The sequence below is a fragment of the Notolepis coatsorum genome, assembly GCF_963971535.1.
Source record: "Notolepis coatsorum genome assembly, chromosome: 16".
In the NCBI taxonomy this organism is placed as follows: domain Eukaryota; kingdom Metazoa; phylum Chordata; class Actinopteri; order Aulopiformes; family Paralepididae; genus Notolepis; species Notolepis coatsorum.
The window spans coordinates 59,556,027-59,576,080 of record NC_140180.1 but is presented as its reverse complement, the minus strand read 5'-3'; the positions used below and the strand labels follow the sequence as shown (position 1 = coordinate 59,576,080).

Sequence of the window (20,054 nt, the reverse complement as noted above, 5' to 3'; positions counted from 1 at the left end):
CGAAGGACCAATTGTAACTGAGGGGTACAATTCCCTGACTGTATTGATAAGTATGGTATCATTAAACCACTACCGCTTTATGTACTTTAACTACTGGCCACACAGTACATGATATAGATATGATGAACACTTTCCCACCATGAAACCAAGTCCACACAAATGTATCCGTCGAATATTTAATATATAGCAAAGGGTATATACAACGTTCACGTAATGACATTTATGATTTGAATGCACTTGTAAGGCAAATGAGTATTCGTAGGCAAATCAATATTGAATGTCCAATCTCTGGTTACGCAGGAAGCAAGTATACAACCTGGTTCTTTAGGGAACTATAGCGATGTTACTTAATGATTATAGCTGGATATACTAAAGGGGGGTCCTGCTGGTTGTAAGTCAGTAGGGGGGGGGGGGTTAGGAGAGCCGCCGGCGATATCCCATCTGGCCAACGATTTCTTGGGAGAATTCAGAGTGCTGAACACGGTGCCCACAGAACCTTGGTCCACAGATGAATACAGTTGGGCCCTCTTGTAGACGGTAGCTGCCGGTCCACAACGAAGAGACGTGAGGCGACCTCACTCGGGGTAGAGCGCCGTCTCACCTGGACTCCTCTCGGGGGGTAGTTCCAACACTCACCAGTGTTGGCTGTTATCCATGGCATAAATCAAAGCACCCAAAGCAAGTAGATAATCCAAGCCGTGTAGGGCTCGCCGTCATCCGGGTAAGGTAATCCAATGTGCAGGTCCACTCGTCCTAGCCCAGAACTCCTCGGATGAAAGCACCACACGTGGTCTGCCCAGCCTGGTTAAGACTCTAGATAACGCGAGGAAACGATGGGGGTATTACTCACTGTATAACTCTAACCGAACGATGCACCATACATAATAGACTATTATTAACTTAATAGAAATACGTCCCACTCGACGGTATAGTGCCAAACTATGACAATTCAACTATTAATCCACACGATGTCTCAATGCCATTCTGAGGCCAAGTTGACCATACTGCACCACACGTGTATCGTGGGTGAGGCTTAACGTCTTGCCACTAGGTTGGAGGGTAAAGAACTAAGGGCTAAAGGACTAAAAAGAAAGTTCTACTTTACTTGCGCCATATATATATGCGCTGTGAACAAATAGTACCATTCGTATTTCGCCAGACGTATTCCTACACGGAACCGGGGCTAGTAACGACATGTTCGTCGGCACGATTGAACTTGAACCAAGGGGCTTGGCTGCTGGCGCCAAGTTCTTGTCCAATGAGAGAATGAAACTATTATGGGCTGTTAGTAGACTAAAGGGATATTCAGTGTATATGTACAAGGAATATACAAGGGATATCAAACGATATACAAATACTATTAAATATATATCCATAAATAAATATATATATTCGGTTTAATCTGATCCTTCACAACAGTACTGCTACATCTATATATGACATACAGAGATATAGACGGTACTGCTACATCCAGACATTTATGACATACCAGATCTACAAATATACATTACTGTTTAAGAGTACAACGCCTGTCATATGAATGAATGAATGAATTAATTAATGAAAACGTTTATTTTTGGACATGTTATTCTCCATATTTCTCCAAACAACTCACGATATCTTGTTCCGTCGAACCAAACAATCATAGCAACAAATAAAAAAAAAAACATTAAAAGAAAAACATTAAAAAAAGAAAAAAATAAGGAATTATAAACAAAAGGTCAAGAGCAATGTGTTTGGTTAGCAGACATGTCCAAAAAAGGAGTAGAGGGAAGCTAAGATTATTGATCCATACCCCCTTACATTTATATTTGTTCTTCCATTAATTTTACTAGATATAACATAATTTAGTGTATTACAATATAGAATATACTTTTACTTATATTAAAAGATTACAAGAAAGGAAAAAAACTTGATTCACTTGACAGCAGTGAATATAGTACAGCACTACATACACAATATAACATAACTTTGTTTATCCTCAATACTCATTTCTGTATTTTTCCAATGTGTATTTTTTTTGCTGCTTTTTAAATTGTGCCACATGTTTACTCTGTTTGATGTATTCGGGTAAATTATTCCACAACTTCACTCCACACACCGATATGCACATGCTTTTCAGCGTGGTGTTTACCATTGGTTGTTTAAGATTCCCTCTCCCTCTTAAGTTATATTCTCCTTCCCTGTCTCTGAACCATTTTTGAATGTTGCCTGGGATTAGTTTATATCTGGCTTTGTATACAATGAGGGCAGTTTTGTAATCCACTAGGTCCATAAATTTCAATGCTTGTAGCTTTATAAATAAGTTATTGGTGTGTTCATAATATCCTACATTGTTGATTATTCTTATTGCTTTTTTGCATGGTGCATATTGGCTGTAGAGTGCTTTTGTAGGTATTACCCCACACCTCCGCACAGTAGCTCATATATGGTAGGAAGAGTGTGTACAGTACAGTGTATACAGTGTTTTTTGGTTTAGAATGTGTTTTATCTTGCATAGAACAGGGGTTCCCAAACTTTTCAGGCCGGCACCCAGAAAATAAGGCGTCAGAGACGGCCCAATGCACATCGTCAGGCTTTTTTCTTTTTTTTTTTGCCAGGCGACCGATTTTTTAAGCCAAATATCACTTCAATCCTTATTCATTTATATGTGCTATTTATGAGAGGGCTAACTTGTTGCAAAATAATAATGATAATAATAATAGCCTCATTAAAATACTATTGTTGCTTCGGTTGTTTTCAGCGTTTTATGTGCATAATCTGTTATTTAGTTTGAAATGTTCGTTGAAATAAGTAGATTTTTTGTTTTTGTTTATTTATTAAGTTAATATAAAACCATATAGTCACATTTTAGAATACAATAGAATAGAATTTTAGAATACAACTAGAATATCATGATTTATAGTGTCAAACGCCTTCTTCAGATCTATGAAGACCCCTATTGCAAACTTCTTATTATCAATTATGCTTGTCAGTTCTTCTACTAGGTCCATTAGTGCCAATGCCGTTGAATGATTCGATCTAAATCCATATTGACTGTCTATAAGTAATGCGTGTTTATCAATGAAACTGTCCAATCATGCTGCAAATACCTTTTCCATTATCTTTGAGAACTGGGAAAGAAGAGAAACCGGCCTGTAATTGGTGAATAGATTTTTCTCACCGGCTTTGAAGATCGGTATCACTTTTGCAGTTTTCATTTTGGTGGGGAAGGCACCCAGTTTGAATGAGAGGTTACAAATATGCACTAAAGGGTCTGCTATGGCTATTATTACTTGCTTAATTAAGGTCATGTCAATGCCGTTCCAATCTGTTGATATTTTATTCTTAAAATTGTTCACAGTATCCATAATTTCATTTTTATCCGTTTTTCTCAAGAAGATAGTACTTGGGTTATAGACCTACCGGTATATCGTTGGAAACTCTGATTAAGGAGAGGAGAGGAGAGGAGAGAAGAGTGTTACAGTAACGTTACACAAACTGACATTCTAAAGCCAAGACACTTACCCATAAAGACGGTATCTCGATCGATCTTATCTTTCGTTGAATAGTGCAGCTTCTCTATGTGACGAGTCCGACTCGAGCCGCGTGCATTAATCCGATGGAAAATGTAAACAATAGCCATGTGCATCGCAAGCCAGCTTGTTGCATCAAATTGATGTTTGGCTTTTGTCTCCCGAGTGACTGTTACGGACACGTATTGTTCTCTAAACAATTCGGCTGGCTAACGTTAGCTCACGTTAGCGTCCAGGCTAAGCAGGCTTTCGTTTTACAAACACTACAACTTACTTTTTTCTGATCCAGATGCATAAGTCCACTTCTTCATGTTGCTCAGTTGCTGGTTTATACTTCGGTCCTAATGTTGGCGCAAAGTTTAATTTAGCCTACTGTGTTGTTACAGCTGTACAGCTTACTAAACTACTACAGAATACTTTTATACAAAATGCTTCTTTCTGTTACATTTTGTATAAAAGTATTCTGTACCGGGAGCTCCAGTAGCTCACCGCATATCTCGACGCTATTTCTGCGTCGGGGAAAACCGTGCTCGTCACGGATCTAGTGGACACGAGTTCGATTCCCGGACCCGCCGTCATTTATCAGAATGTCTTCCCCTGCTCTACATCCCGTTTCAACCTGTTTCTGTCGGTCATGCTTGACCAGAAAAGCGATAAACGCTAAAAAATAAAGTAAAAAAAAAAAAAAAAAAAAAAAGAGGATTCTGTACTTCTGTATGACAACTAATAAAGAAACTTGAGAAACTTGAGATTGGCCCCAGCTAAACCTAACCTACGGAACTGCAGCTGGACTGTTTTGACTGTGTGCAATGCAGCAATCTCTGATTGGATTTGAAGGTTGTCAATCATTCAACCCGCGTTCGTGGGTGGTGTGAGGCAAATCTGCACAGGCAGTGCTTAGATCAGGGGTTCCCAAACTTTTCAGGCCAGGGCCCAGAAAATAAGGCGTCAGAGAGCCGCGGCCCAATGCACATCGTCAGACTTTTTTTTTTTTTTTTTTGCCAAGTGACCGATTTTTTAAGCCAAATATCACTTCAATCCTATTAAGTTAGGACAAGTTAGTTATTCATTTATATGTGCTATTTATGAGAGGGCTAACTTGTTGCAAAATAATAATGATAATAATAATAGCCTCATTAAAATACTATTGTTGCTTCGGTTGTTTTCAGCGTTTTATGTGCATAATCTGTTATTTAGTTTGAAATGTTCGTTGAAATAAGTAGATTTTTCGTTTTTGTTTATTTATTAAGTTAATATAAAACCATATAGTCACATTTTAGAATACAATAGAATAGAATTTTAGAATACAACTAGAAACACTGTCCTGGCCTGCTTCTAAGTTCAGTGGCCTTTTTTTTTTTTTTTTTTTTTTAAATCATCTCGCGGCCCACCCGTGGCTGCTCGCGGCCCACCTTTGGGTCGCGACCCCGACTTTGGGAACCACTGGCTTAGATGACTCAAATAGCCTATTTTGATTGGATAATAGAATGAAAAGAACTGCCTGTGCAGTGAAAGTTTCACTTAGTGATTGACAGCTAGCCATGACTGACTGCAGCCCTGACCAAAGAGCTCAGAGCTGTCACTTTTGGCAATTCTTGAAGAAAAATAAATTCATTGGCATTTTTTTTTTCAGAGGAAAACATTTCTAATAAATAATAATAATAATAATAATAAAAAAAAAAAAAAAAAAAAATATATATATATATATATATATATATATATATATGTGTAAATGAATAATAATTATGAGTGAATTTGTGTTTCACGTGTTGTCATAGAGAAATCTCCACTGGTGCTCACGGAGAGCACGGAACATCATCAAAGACGCTTCTCACCCCAACCATGGACTGTTCACCCGCCTGTGGGGTACTCACTCTGGGGCACGCTACCACAGCCTCCCAGGCAGAACCAACAGGACCACGAATAGTTTCTTCCCCTCAGCTGTCAGACTTCTGAATCAAAACTCTACATAGCCCACTGCACCTCACTGTATACCTGTGTATATAGCCATAGCTTATGTAGACTTGATTTATTTTAATGATTATTTTTAATTATATTTTGTATTCTCACCATTTCACATCGTGCTAACCATTGCACTTTACTGTACAGTTTTATTTATGTGTTTTATATTGCAACTGACTGTTGATTGTCACATCCTGGTTAGACGTACACAATCTCGTTGCACTGTCTTGTACTGTGTAATGACAATAAAGTGAATCTATCTATCTATAGTGAATCTATCTATCTATAAAACCCATTGTCATTCAGATATCTTGAGGTGAGAGGTCAAGGGACCCCTTTGCCAGTTTTTTTCCCTCGCCAAAATGTTGCCTAACTTTGGAGCATTATTTACAGTAGCTCCCTTCCAGACAAGCTAGCATGACATACCAATGGATCCCTATGGTCGTCTAGTTTTGTATGACACCAGTATCTTCACTCTAGCTTTCAAACTGATCCCGCTACAGCCTCTGAAAGACCGTAACGTCGGGCGGGGGGGGGGGGGGGGGGGGGTCCGAGGGTTATGAGCCTCTTAATAGCATTAGACTTTATCTGGTTCAAATGGAGAGCCTTTCAAGTCATTGTCTCAGGTCTATCTTTAGCACAGTTGCTCTTCTGTCTGTCTGCATAATGTCTCTCACTGTCCCCGCTTAAGCACTTTCTTAGCGGCATCAGGCAGTATCTCCACTGGTCAGAGGGGCCCTTTCATGCCATTGTAATGGTGGTCCTTCTGAGCTGGGGAGCCAGATCATTATCTGACGCTGGATGGAAGAACAGAGGGGAAGGAAAGGGAGCCAGATTTGTGTGGCAGAGCCGCAGGGTTTGCTTTGACTCAGACATCACAGCTTTTATATTAATCCATATTTAATTAGAACCCCCCCCCCCCACACACACACACACACACACGCACACACATACATACACACTCTTGTTTACTTTGGCTGTATTGTTTTGCAGGAGACGGGAGGGGGGAAGGGCAGGAGTAGACTGTAGTGAGGTTGACATGGGATTACTATTAATAAGCAGGGAGGTGTAGAGGGATGCAGGTGGGGGGGATGGGGGCCTCCAGGGACTTTGCGGTTTTTCCATTTCATTAGTAAGATATTGTAATTCAAATGGGACCCACTGACTCTACAGACAATATCTGCCTTGATGCAGGCGATGAAGTCGAAACTTCAATCAGTTTGGCACTTATTGACATAGCAAATACAATGCAAGGCAAGTAGGCCAAGAGTGGTGCTTTTTTTCCAACCCTAATTAACTGGCTGAGTTCGATAGATGGAGAGACTAATGAACTGGTTAGAGTTACATAGATGGAGAGACTAATGAACTGGTTAGAGTTACATAGATGGAGAGACTAATGAACTGGTTAGAGTTACATAGATGAAGAGATTAATGAACTGGTTAGAGTTACATAGATGAGAGATTAATGAACCAAGCGGTGCAGGGGCAAGGCTAAGAGAATCATTAAAGACTCCAGTCACCCGAACAACTGCCTCTTTGAACTGCTGCGGTCAGGCAAGCGATACCGGAGTCTCAAGGCGAGCACAGAGAGACTCAGAAGAAGCTTCTATCCCCAGGCCATCAGGCTGCTCAACGAACAATGAACACTACACAACAACAACCATCAAACGCACATAGCACACACATCCACACGCACACACTCACTTTAAACAAACACACTGTAGCACCCACTCCCCACACTTTATAGCACACACTCACTTTAAACAAACACACTGTAGCACCCACTCCCCACACTTTATATTTATTGATGAAGGATTGCACTACAACTCGTACACCTTACTGTAAATTGTACCTAAATTGTACCTCATCCCATTTCTGCTTTGCACTATATAGTATTGTACATTAGTACACTGCATAGTATTGTATATTATATGGTAACTCAGTTACGTCTACTCTGCATCGAACATTGTACATATGTCTATACTGAACACTGTGACCTCATTTTCTACTTCTAATTTACATGCTATACTATGTTATTTGATACTATCTTGTCTAGCACAGTCTCTGGAGCGTAACAGTAAGAATCATTTTGTATGAAAGTATTCTGTACTTCTGTATGACAACTATTAAAGAAACTTGAAACTTGAAACTTGAACTGGTTAGAGTTACATAGATGAGAGACTAATGAACTAGTTAGAGTTAAATAGATAAATAAGAGGTTGAATACAATTATATATAAACTAAATAAAATAGAGCACAATAGAATATAGTACAATTATAGTAAGTAGTAAAAATGTAATAGGAATAGGCCAGGGCTGTACAACTGGGCAGATGTGGTCAATTATATACACTAATTAGAATGAAGTAACAATACAGTGGACAAGTGGGGGGTGTCAGTGAGGATTCCAAGCCTTGTTGATGAGGCTCACTGTGTTAGGGTAGCGTCAGATCTTGAACCTAAGAGCAGAACACAAGAGGAGAGGAGAATGAGGCAGTTTAGGATGTTTAATCACTAGGTAGGTACCAAGCAGACAGGGTTTGATTGACAGAATGTGCAACAGGAGAGAGCAGGGTCACTCCGTGGGATTCCCAGGGAACGGCCAGGCTGGTGGTGTCTCGGGATGGAGCGAAGAGGGATGGAGGGTGTGTGATCCTACACACAGAAAAACAGGGTTAGGACAAGGCAAAAATAGAGACAGCGTAAGCAACAGTTTCTAGTCCTCATACCCAGGCAGGTGAAGCAACACTCGGATGTGGAGTGGCAGGAACGCAGGTCTCATATCCAGGTCTGGTGATGATCTGATGAGCCTCAGGTGTGTAGGTTGATCCATGGAGACGGCGTGTGGAAGAAGGGACAGGAAGCTGCCCATATAAGGGCGTGGAGGCCTGCAGCCAGGCAGGGGAGAGGCTCTGGCTGAGGTTGTAACACACTGCAGAGGGGAGTGTCTCAAACAGGTTGTGACCGGGGTGGTAGGGGTCGGCCACAATTTTACCTGCATGCTTCAGGGTTCTGGAGGTGTACAGGTCCTGGAGAGATGGCAGATTGCAGCCGATCGCCTTCTCAGCAGAGTGGATGACACGCTGCAGCCTGCCTTTGTCCTTGGCCGTGGCTGCAGCGTACAATACTGTGATGGAGGAGGTGAGGATGGACTCAATGATGGCTGTGTAAAAGTGCACCATCATCGTCTTTGGCAGGTTGCATTTCTTCAGCTGCCGCAGGAAGTACATCCTCTGCTGTGCTTTCTTGATGAGGGAGCTGATGTTCAGATCCCACTTGAGGTCATGGGAGATGATGGTTCCCAAGAAGTGGAAGGACTCCACAGTGTCCACTGGGGAGTCACACAGGGTGATGGGGTTGAGTGGGGCTGGGGTCCTTCTGTAATCCACAACCATCTCCAGTGTCTTGAGAGCGTTGAGCTCCAGATTGTTCTGGCTGCACCAGGTCACCAGATCATCATGAACCTTTATTTATTCTCGAAATTATAATTGAGGTCACCCTCATTTTCAATGTAGTCGAGACTTTTGAGACTTTACAGACATTTCAATGCACATATTTCTACAATATAACAATAATAAATATGAATAGCTATCTACATAGTACTCTCAGTCCAGACTGCACCACAGCAATTAGTATACTTTTTTTTTAAAGGAAATTAAAATGAACATAAGTGTTGTGAAGGGCCAGATTAAACCGAATATATATATTTATTTATATATATATATTTAATTGTATTTGTATATTCTCTAATATTCCTTGATATCCCTTGTATATTCCTTGTACAATATGCATTGAATATCCATTCTAGCCTACTGAACATCCCATAATAGTCTCCATTCTACTATTGGTCGAGACCTTGGTGCCAGGCTGCCATACCCCTCAGACCCAGTTCAAACGTACCGCTCAACATGTACGAACAAGTCCTAGTTCCGCGTAGGAATCTGGCTACCGCACCACTAATGGGACTATTTGTTCATAGTGCGTATATATACTGCGCTACTAAAGTAGGACTTCCTTTTCAGTCCAGTTTCTTACCCTCCAATAGAGTCACAGACGTAAAGCCTCCCCGCGACGCCACGTGTGGGAGTAAGGCCAAGTTCGGCTTACCATCGGTATTGAGACATCGTGTATATTAATATTTGAATAGTCATATTTGGCACTATATCGTCGAGTTGGACGTAGTCTATTAAGCTAATAATAGTCTGTTAATATATAGTGCTTCGTGCGGTGAGAATACTACCGTAGTCAGTACCCCATCGTTTCGGGCAGAGAACTGGCTGCTTATCCAGGGTGGTTGACCCCACGTGAAGCTGCACCCGAGGAGCCCCAGAGCCGACGAGCGAGTGGACCTGTATACCGGATTATTCTACCGACGACAGCCCGCCTTCCCCGGCACGGATTATGCTTTGTATACGTTGATTATTCCATGGATAAAGACCCCCGACACTGCCGTGTGTTGGAACCCCCCCCCCTGGAGAGGACGCAAGGTGAGGAGACGCTCTGCAAGACGAGGTCGCTTCACGTCTCTCCTCCGTGGACCGGAGGACGCCGGCCCACAAAGAGTCCACCTGCTTTCATCTGTGGTCCAAGGATCGCCGGCGCATTGAACGGCACTACAGTGGGTTCACCTGGGGTACCCTTGGCCGGATGAGGCAGCCGGATTCTACCCCCCCCCCCTTCCTACTCCTGTCGGCTTACAAGCGACCGGATTAACCCCCCCTTAGTGTATCCAGTATATAATCATTAAAGTATCATTGCTGTTCTTCCTTAACTATTCCAGGTCGTATATGTACCACCTGCGCCTTCAGAGATTGGACATTCTCTATTGATATACCGACGAATACTCTTGCCATAAAAGTGCATACTAATTCCCATTCATAAATGTGATTGATTTGATTAAGTGCTTGCTCTACACACCATCGCTGTGTAGAAATAAAGACCTATTTCTAATTCGTACATTTGTGTTGGATCCGTTTCATCTACGTGACAGTGTTCATCATAATATATTTATGCCGAGTACTGGGTGGCCGAATATTAAGTACAAAGGTAGTGGTAGTAAGTATCATATCTAGTAATACAGTCAGGGAATTGTACCCCTCAGTTACAATTGGTCCTTCGAGCCGGAGGGTAATTAGTGTAATATTAATATAGTGTTATTAATATTGAAATGGCCTATGATGAACACTCCACGAAACGATCCTCCTAACCAACGCCCGCAGCGTGAACGACGGCTCCCTCAGTACTTAGAGGCTTACGCTGTCAGTCAACAACCTAGTCTTCTACTAACAGTAAACGCGGTAAAACTAGAAAGTAAAAGTATGTCTAACCCCAACGCCCAGACTACCCCGACCATAGAGGCCCCTACGGGTTCTAATGCAACTGACCAAGTTCACGGTGGGGACCAGTGGGAACCAGACATGACTTCACACCCCGCCAGTACTGAAGAAGTAGTCCCCGACGAGTCCCGGGAGGAATACAACGCTACCGAGAGAGAACTCGGCACGGAAGAAGACGGGGAGAGCACCGTGGAGATAGAGCTCCAAGGCTCCGCAAGGAGTACCCCGAGGGAAGGCTCCCCTATACAACCGCCTTCTCCCAGCGAGGCAGAGAGGACCCTACAGCAGGCCTTCCTCATCAGCCTGAACGCCGCTGCTGAACGCGACCGACTGCAGATCCAGCAGCGGAGCGAAGAAGAGCATATACGTCTAGAAATAAGACGCATTCAGAGGGAAGAGAACGTGGCCCGAGACCGAGCAGACAGCCAGCGAGCAGCTGCTGGTGCTCTACGGGACGCAGAGCGCGACAGACAGCAAGCGCAACTAATAGAACAGCTGATCAGACGGACAACACCCTCTCCCTCCGCCAGAGGCTCCAGGAACTCGTCTAGACACACCTCCAGGGCGGCATCCCCTAGCCGAGTAAACAACCCTGAACTTGACCAACAGACGAGGTCTATACCCCCCACAGACCACCTCCCCCCACCGGTCCAAGCGAGACCTAGCAACCGGGAAGGAGCAGCATATCCTGTGGAGAGGCTAAACCAGAGACTACAAGCACTGGATGACCTAACTGAAGACGAAGAGGAAGAGGAGGAGAACCACGCCCGACGACAGCACAGTACTCTACCGGACCAGGAGGTCCGGTACAGCCCAGGCTATACTCCCGCGGAGCTGCGCTACAGACCCCCGACTCTATACCCGGGTGAGCACGACGCACGACCCGCACCGAGGAACAGCACCTGGACAAGCGGGCCATGGTACACTGCCGGTACCAGCCCATACCAAGGAGCGGGAGGAGACTCGCCTAGGAGGCCTCTCCCCCAACGCTCGCCGATGTATCCACAGTCAGCGTCATACATTGGCACGCCTATGGTACCCGACTTCACCCAAGAGAACCGGGCCCAGTATACAGAACTCTGCATGTGTCTGGAGACCATGTTGGTGGATGTATTGGATGAACGCCATAAATACGCCATCCTACTGAAGCACTTAAAGGTACCCCGCGCACATAATATAGCGCTCGCCTACGCGACTTCCACCACCCCATACACAGCAGCGCTGGTAGCATTGGACCAGAGGTATGGGCGCATATGGGATTACGTGATCCAGGAGATCCGACACATCGACCGCTTACCCCCAGCAATAGACAATCGAGCACTGGACGACCTGTCCATCAGAGTGCAGTCCCTGGTAGGGATGTTGGGAGCGCAGAGAGAGAAGGGGAGGCATGAACTTTACGCCAACTCAAATGTGGAAAGGATCTTGGAGAAGCTGCCGCCCGCTCGACAGGAGCGTTTTAGGCGACAGAGAGACCACCGAGACCCGAATGGCCCCGAACCGAACCTCCTCGATCTAGCAGACTTCCTGGCGAGAGAAGTCAGCAGCCTACGGCTAGATACATTCGGACGGAGCACCCCTGGCTCCAGAGAAGGAACCAGACGACTAAATGATGGAAGAAGATCGGTGACTGTGATGCACCAATCGGAGTCAGTACCGAGCAGCAGGAGCCACAGTACCCCCTCCAGAACGGAGAAGTGGAAGATAGTGTGCCCCTACTGTGAGAAAGAACACTGGCTAGCGCAATGTGACTCCTTCCCCAAGCTGAACGCGGAGGAAGCAAGTCAATGGATAAAGTCCAACAAGCGCTGTTTTCGCTGTGCGCGCTCACACATGGCAGCCGAATGCCGCTTAAAGAAAAGGTGCACCAAGTGCGATGGAGCCCATCTGGACATACTTCACGACAGTAACAGACGGCGCCCTTCACCCGCACCATCCAGCAGCAAAGCGAGCGTCATGTACATCGATCCCGCCAGCAGCAGTGGAGCCCGAGTACTCCTAAAAGTAGTGCGTGTGACACTAAGCTACCAGAATAAAGTCCTAGACACTTACGCCATCCTCGATGACGGGTCAGAGAAGACCCTTCTGCTCGCCTCCGCTGCGGCCCAGCTAGGGCTGCGGTGAAGCGAAACCCAAATGACAATTCGGACAATAAGACGAGATTTGAAGACGATAAAGGGCGAGAATGTCTCATTCTCTATCGCAGCAAGCGGCCAGCCTGAGCGACGGTACCAGATTACAGACGCTTTCACCAGCCAAGAAATAGGACTGTCGCGGTACACATACCCCGTCGCCAAGCTGATGGAGAAATATGTACATCTGCGCAAGCTACCGATCCCGCTCATAGACAATGCTATGCCGACCCTGTTGATAGGCTCCGACCATGCAGACCTCATTGTCCCGATAGACCGGGTTCATACCGGACCCGAGGCTGTCCTGCAGCAGTCGAGACCCGTTTGGGATGGACTCTCCAAGGCCCGCTCGCCAAATCTCTCAACCGAAGTACAGCCACTAGATGTCTCCACTCCCGAGTCACAGAGGGAGAAACCGCACTCTTGCAACACGTAGAGCGGCTATGGACCTTGGAACAAATGCCCTTTAAGAACGGAAAGAAAGACATTCGCTCTAAAGATGACATTTACGCCATTCACCTCCTTGAGACAGGGACCAAGAGAGTCCCGGTCAATGGCGTGTTGAGATACGCCACGCCACTCCTGCGGCGAGAAGGAATGCCTACTTTCCACGCCAAGACAGACGCCACAGAACGGTACCTGCTGAACACGGAGCGGCGCTTAGCCAAGAACCCCGCCCAAGAGAGTGTATACCGCGCTGAGATTGAGAAGCTCATCACAGCGGGACACGTCACAAAGATGGACATTAAAGAGGCTGACCAGACCACTGAATCGTGGTACGTGCCTCACCACAAGGTCCATCACAACGGTAAAGACCGCATAGTATTTAACTGCAGCTACCAGATCGGATCCCAAAATCTGAATAAAGAGTTACTGCCCGGTCCCACACTCGGCCCCTCCCTACTCGGCGTTCTACTCCGCTTCCGCCAGGAAAAGGTGGCCATCAGCGGGGACATTAAAGGAATGTTCCTGCAGGTGAGATTAGTAGAGGAGGACAAGCCCCTGTTACGGTTCCTATGGAGAGAGAAGCCAGGAGATGAGCACCCAGCCATCTACCAATGGGAAGTCCTCCCCTTCGGAACGACGTGCAGCCCCTGCTGTGCTACATTTGCACTACAGAAACATGTAGCAGAGGACCCAGCAGCGGACGAAGAGGTCCGACACAGCGTAAAGAACAGCTTCTACGTAGACAACTGTCTACAAAGCCTTTCAACCCAGGAAGAAGCCGAGGCTCTCCTGATTAAACTCCGCGCCTCATTGATCAAAGGCGGCTTTGATCTCAGGCAGTGGGCCAGCAGCGATCCGCAAGTACTGCGCAGCCTCTCCTCCGAGGACAAGGCAGCCAGCAGCGAGACCTGGATGGCTACAATCCCGGGAGAAGCCCAGGAGATGACCCTGGGATTGGTGTGGCGATTCAAAACAGATTCGCTTCACTACAGACACAAGCCCCTGACTACGGAGCAGGGAAGGCCGGCGGCGGCGCCGACCACCAGACGGAGTGTGTACACAACACTCGCCCGACAATATGACCCGCTAGGATGTATTCTACCGTACACCACCAGGGCAAAAATGATTGTACGAGCATTGTGGGACAAGGACCAGGGCTGGGACGACCCCATTCCCGCACACCTTGCATCCACCTGGAGAGAGTGGGAGATGGAGCTCCACTCACTCCCAGGCGTTAATATGCGCCGAAGCTACTTCCCACCCACGGTGAGGCCAGAGACATGTAAAATGGACTTACACGTCTTCAGTGACGCCTCAGAGGTCGCATACGGATCAGTAGCCTACTTGCGGGCCCAAGAAAAGGGGGGAGAGATCTACACAGCATTTGTCCTCGCCCGCTCGAGAATAGCCCCACGCAAGCAACAATCTATCCCACGTCTAGAGCTCTGCGCAGCCCTAGCCGGAGCGCACCTAGCCACGCTCATCCAACGTGAGCTCACCATACCGGTGTCTAGAACAATCCTGTGGTCAGATTCCACGACAGTACTCGCCTGGATCAAATCGGACTCATGCAAGTACAAAGTCTTCGTGGGAGTCAGAGTCACCGAGATTCAAGACTTAACCGAAGAGTTAACCGGAGAAACAGAGTGGCGCTACGTTGATACAAAACAGAACCCAGCTGACGTCATCACCCGGGGAATGCCCCTAGATGACCTCACCCGTCGCAATGTCTACAGTGACGGCCCCGCATTCCTAAGACTCCCGGAAGGACAGTGGCCCACGCCTATCCCGAGGGAAGCCAGTCAGGAGGAGGCTGAGAATAAGAAGCCTGTGTTCTGTGGATTGAGCACTGTTATCTCCGCAGACCCCAACACACTCCTGATGGCGCGGCTAGATCCCGCGTTACCCCAGACAATGTACCGGCCTGAAGAAGCGAACGGCCGACGAATGTGGAGGTACAGCCAAGTATTAGCCGACAAGTTTTGGAGCAGTTTCCTACTGCACTACCTACCGTCTCTACAGACCCGCCAGAAGTGGGTAAAGGAGAGAGACAATTTGACAGAAGGAACAGTCGTCATGATTGATCAATCACTGCCCAGAGCTATGTGGCCGGCCGGCCGCGTAAGCAAAGTGATCACCGGTGCCGACGGCAAGGTCCGAGCAGCTGAAGTGCTTGTCCAGGGTCGCACTTACACCCGTCCCGTGGCGAGGCTCATAGAACTGCCCCGACTCCCAGACACAATCGATGATGACCATGACCCTATAACCCTATGACTTTGTGAAGTTGACTGACCCCTACAGCAAACCCTTATGTGTAAATAGACAACGCGATTAATCTGTCTCTGTTTAACTGATTAGGTCTGGGACCAATCAGGGGGTGGCTGTTGTGAAGGGCCAGATTAAACCGAATATATATATTTATTTATATATATATATTTAATTGTATTTGTATATTCTCTAATATTCCTTGATATCCCTTGTATATTCCTTGTACAATATGCATTGAATATCCATTCTAGCCTACTGAACATCCCATAATAGTCTCCATTCTACTATTGGTCGAGACCTTGGTGCCAGGCTGCCATACCCCTCAGACCCAGTTCAAACGTACCGCTCAACATGTACGAACAAGTCCTAGTTCCGCGTAGGAATCTGGCTACCGCACCACTAATGGGACTATTTGTTCATAGTGCGTATATATACTGCGCTACTAAAGTAGGACTTCCTTTTCAGTCCAGTTTCTTACCCTCCAATAGAGTCACAGACGTAAAGCCTCCCCGCGACGCCACGTGTGGGAGTAAGGCCAAGTTCGGCTTACCATCGGTATTGAGACATCGTGTATATTAATATTTGAATAGTCATATTTGGCACTATATCGTCGAGTTGGACGTAGTCTATTAAGCTAATAATAGTCTGTTAATATATAGTGCTTCGTGCGGTGAGAATACTACCGTAGTCAGTACCCCATCGTTTCGGGCAGAGAACTGGCTGCTTATCCAGGGTGGTTGACCCCACGTGAAGCTGCACCCGAGGAGCCCCAGAGCCGACGAGCGAGTGGACCTGTATACCGGATTATTCTACCGACGACAGCCCGCCTTCCCCGGCACGGATTATGCTTTGTATACGTTGATTATTCCATGGATAAAGACCCCCGACACTGCCGTGTGTTGGAACCCCCCCCCCTGGAGAGGACGCAAGGTGAGGAGACGCTCTGCAAGACGAGGTCGCTTCACGTCTCTCCTCCGTGGACCGGAGGACGCCGGCCCACAAAGAGTCCACCTGCTTTCATCTGTGGTCCAAGGATCGCCGGCGCATTGAACGGCACTACAGTGGGTTCACCTGGGATACCCTTGGCCGGATGAGGCAGCCGGATTCTACCCCCCCCCCCTTCCTACTCCTGTCGGCTTACAAGCGACCGGATTAACCCCCCCTTAGTGTATCCAGTATATAATCATTAAAGTATCATTGCTGTTCTTCCTTAACTATTCCAGGTCGTATATGTACCACCTGCGCCTTCAGAGATTGGACATTCTCTATTGATCTCTCTCTCCCTCTCTCCCTCTCTCTCGCAGTCGGGAACACTCGCATATCACTGTCAAAATATCTTTGCGCATGCTCCCACTCCGATCCGTGCAATAATAATCACAGGGGTATATATTGTCATTTGAAACAAGTTACCAATGCATTGTCCCGTGGGATTATGCCCCCCGTGGCGAAATTAATTAGTATCCCCCTCAATCTCTCTATATCTCTCTCTGTCTGCCAGTCGCAGACTGTGTGGGTGACTGTCACTTATGGGCGGAGCCTATCCAATAACAGCCTGAAATCCTGAGGCTGAAAAATTATGCTTTTGAGTACTTGATTAGAAATATAAAACAATTAATGTTTTTGAAAAAAAAACTTACAGATGTGTTCCATAGACTCACAGGAATTGTGTAAAGTTGCCCAATGGTGCAAGGAATAGCAATGTATGTCCCCTTTAATGAACTGGTTAGAGTTACATGGATGAAGAGATTAATGAACTGGTTAGAGTTACATAGATGAAGAGACTAACGACTGATTAGTCATTAGGTGTTTGTTTTGAGTCTTTCTCCTGAAGATGGTGTTCTGATGAGAACCATCTGCTCCATTAAGTCAAAATAAATGTCCTCCATGTCCCGTCACTGAAGAATGTCTCAGGATGAATGACTTTTCATCAGATCCGTTATTAGAATCTGGAGGCAGTGCCCCACTCAGTGGCGCGCCATCCTGGAGCAATAGGAGCTTGCAGGTCCATTAAACTGTGTGTAAAATATATATTTTCCCCTCTCTCTCATTTTCTGAAATGAACATTTCAATCAGCCTGTTGCCTTTGGGAAAGATGGCGGTTGAAGGTCAGTTTAAATTTCAGCAGCAGTAATTAGATTCTTGATTAGTGGTCGCGTGCCGAATTCCTCTCTGAAGAGGCGTAGGGAAAGGGAATGGCTGTTGACTTAATGTCATCCATCCATTCTGCCTTCTCTCCGGTTGGCCTGGCAGGGCCTGGGAATTGGAGGCTCATTCATCACTGGGTCTCCCCGGCGCTGGGCTCCAACATGCATTCTGTCATACCTCGCCAGACAAACACACTACACTCTGGAACAGCAGGGACACCCACAAATACACACATACGTGCACACACACATACAGTAATAACAATAACTGGAAAGATACAAATATCCAGACGATAATTGGAAAGACCTATACAAATATATACATCAGCTACACGGACTACACACTCATAAGGAGAATAATTGGAAAAAATGTATATATATATATATATTTCTATGCCTTATCATAATAAACACAGCTACATATACATATAATGAGAATATTATATGAGACCTTTACAAAGACCTTTACAAATACCTATACACACATACCGTCATGGCTCACATACCCCCCCCCCATACACACACACAGCTACCTCCAGACACTCACTCCTGGAGTCACTCATGTGTGCACATATAGTGAACCCTCTAGAAGGCCGTTTGATTGATTGAGTGGCAGAACTCTAGTCATTGGTATTCCTCTAGTGCCCTGTGCCATGGGAATGCCGTTGACATTAATATTTGCAGGTCCCACCTCCTCATACGTTTGAAAGCAATTCACCGTCTGTTGCCTCCTTCTCTTTCTTTCCTATTTAGAGAGGGATTCCAATTGGGCAATTCTGCAAGGACTTCAATGAAAAAACCAAGGAGATGAAGGAGGGCATCCCTCTTCCAATAAAGATCCATGTGAAGGTGAGTTCATATGCCCAATTAAGGGGCTCTAACCTGGCCATGACCCCGGCACTTCATCCCCTACCCAGGATTTGGTGGAACAGTGTCTGCATAACATTACTAAAGCACTTCCATTATTCATACTGTAAAGCTTCTTTTGCATTCATTAATGAAGCACCATCCAGAAGCATTAAGAGCGTGGAAGGGAGCAGAATTACATTAAAAAGAAATTCTTGTTTTGGATTCTCAAAAAAAATAAAAGTCCAATCTTTTTTATTTCAATTTCAAATATTGATTATTAAAATCCAGAGATTGATCTTTTCATTGATACCTTTTATCAGTGGATGTATAAGGATTTTCACTAAACGTAATTTCTAGTGCGACTCCTTCCTGCAGATGTCTCTAGTTTGTCTTGCGCTGAGTTTATGCTGAACTACTACGGAAAGTCTTATGGTATGGATCTTTTTCCTTGCCACGGCAAAAAAGCAAAGTGTCCCTGTAGTTCGGCTGTTTAGAATCCTGTTGCAGTGTTACAGCATCAGCATCCAAAAGGAAAGTACTGAATCTTATCACCAATGCCGACAGTGGTAGGGTCCCTCACTCTGTCTTATCACCAGACAGTGGTAGGGTGCCTCACTCTGTCTTATCACCAGACAGTGGTAGGGTGCCTCACTCTGTCGTCTCACCAGACAGTGGTAGGGTGCCTCACTCTGTCTTATCACCAGACAGTGGTAGGGTGCCTCACTCTGTCGTCTCACCAGACAGTGGTAGGGTGCCTCACTCTGTCTTATCACCAGACAGTGGTAGGGTGCCTCACTCTGTCTTATCACCAGACAGTGGTAGGGTGCCTCACTCTGTCTTATCACCAGACAGTGGTAGGGTGCCTCACTCTGTCGTCTCACCAGACAGTGGTAGGGTGCCTCACTCTGTCTTATCACCAGACAGTGGTAGGGTGCTTCACTCTGTCTTATCACCAGACAGTGGTAGGGTGCCTCACTCTGTCTTATCACCAGACAGTGGTAGGGTGCCTCACTCTGTCTTATCACCAGACAGTGGTAGGGTGCTTCACTCTGTCTTATCACCAGACAGTGGTAGGGTGCCTCACTCTGTCTTATCACCAGACAGTGGTAGGGTGCCTCACTCTGTCTTATCACCAGACAGTGGTAGGGTGCCTCACTCTGTCTTATCACCAGACAGTGGTAGGGTGCCTCACTCTGTCGTCTCACCAGACAGTGGTAGGGTGCCTCACTCTGTCGTCTCACCAGACAGTGGTAGGGTGCCTCACTCTGTCTTATCACCAGACAGTGGTAGGGTGCCTCACTCTGTCGTCTCACCAGACAGTGGTAGGGTGCCTCACTCTGTCTTATCACCAGACAGTGGTAGGGTGCCTCACTCTGTCTTATCACCAGACAGTGGTAGGGTGC

At 46.0% G+C, this 20,054-nt stretch overlaps 1 protein-coding gene across 2 annotated transcripts in view; it reads left to right on the top strand.

Annotated features, from left to right (window-relative positions):
• The window catches only part of mrpl11 (mitochondrial ribosomal protein L11), a 110,711-nt gene that overhangs the window by 70,138 nt on the left and 20,519 nt on the right, over positions 1 to 20,054 (top strand). For both annotated transcript variants that reach the window (XM_084331247.1, XM_084331246.1), the window contains exon 3: positions 18,556 to 18,651. In XM_084331247.1, coding sequence (XP_084187373.1) covers positions 18,556 to 18,651 — 96 coding nt within the window. The remainder of the gene's footprint in view (positions 1 to 18,555; positions 18,652 to 20,054) is intronic.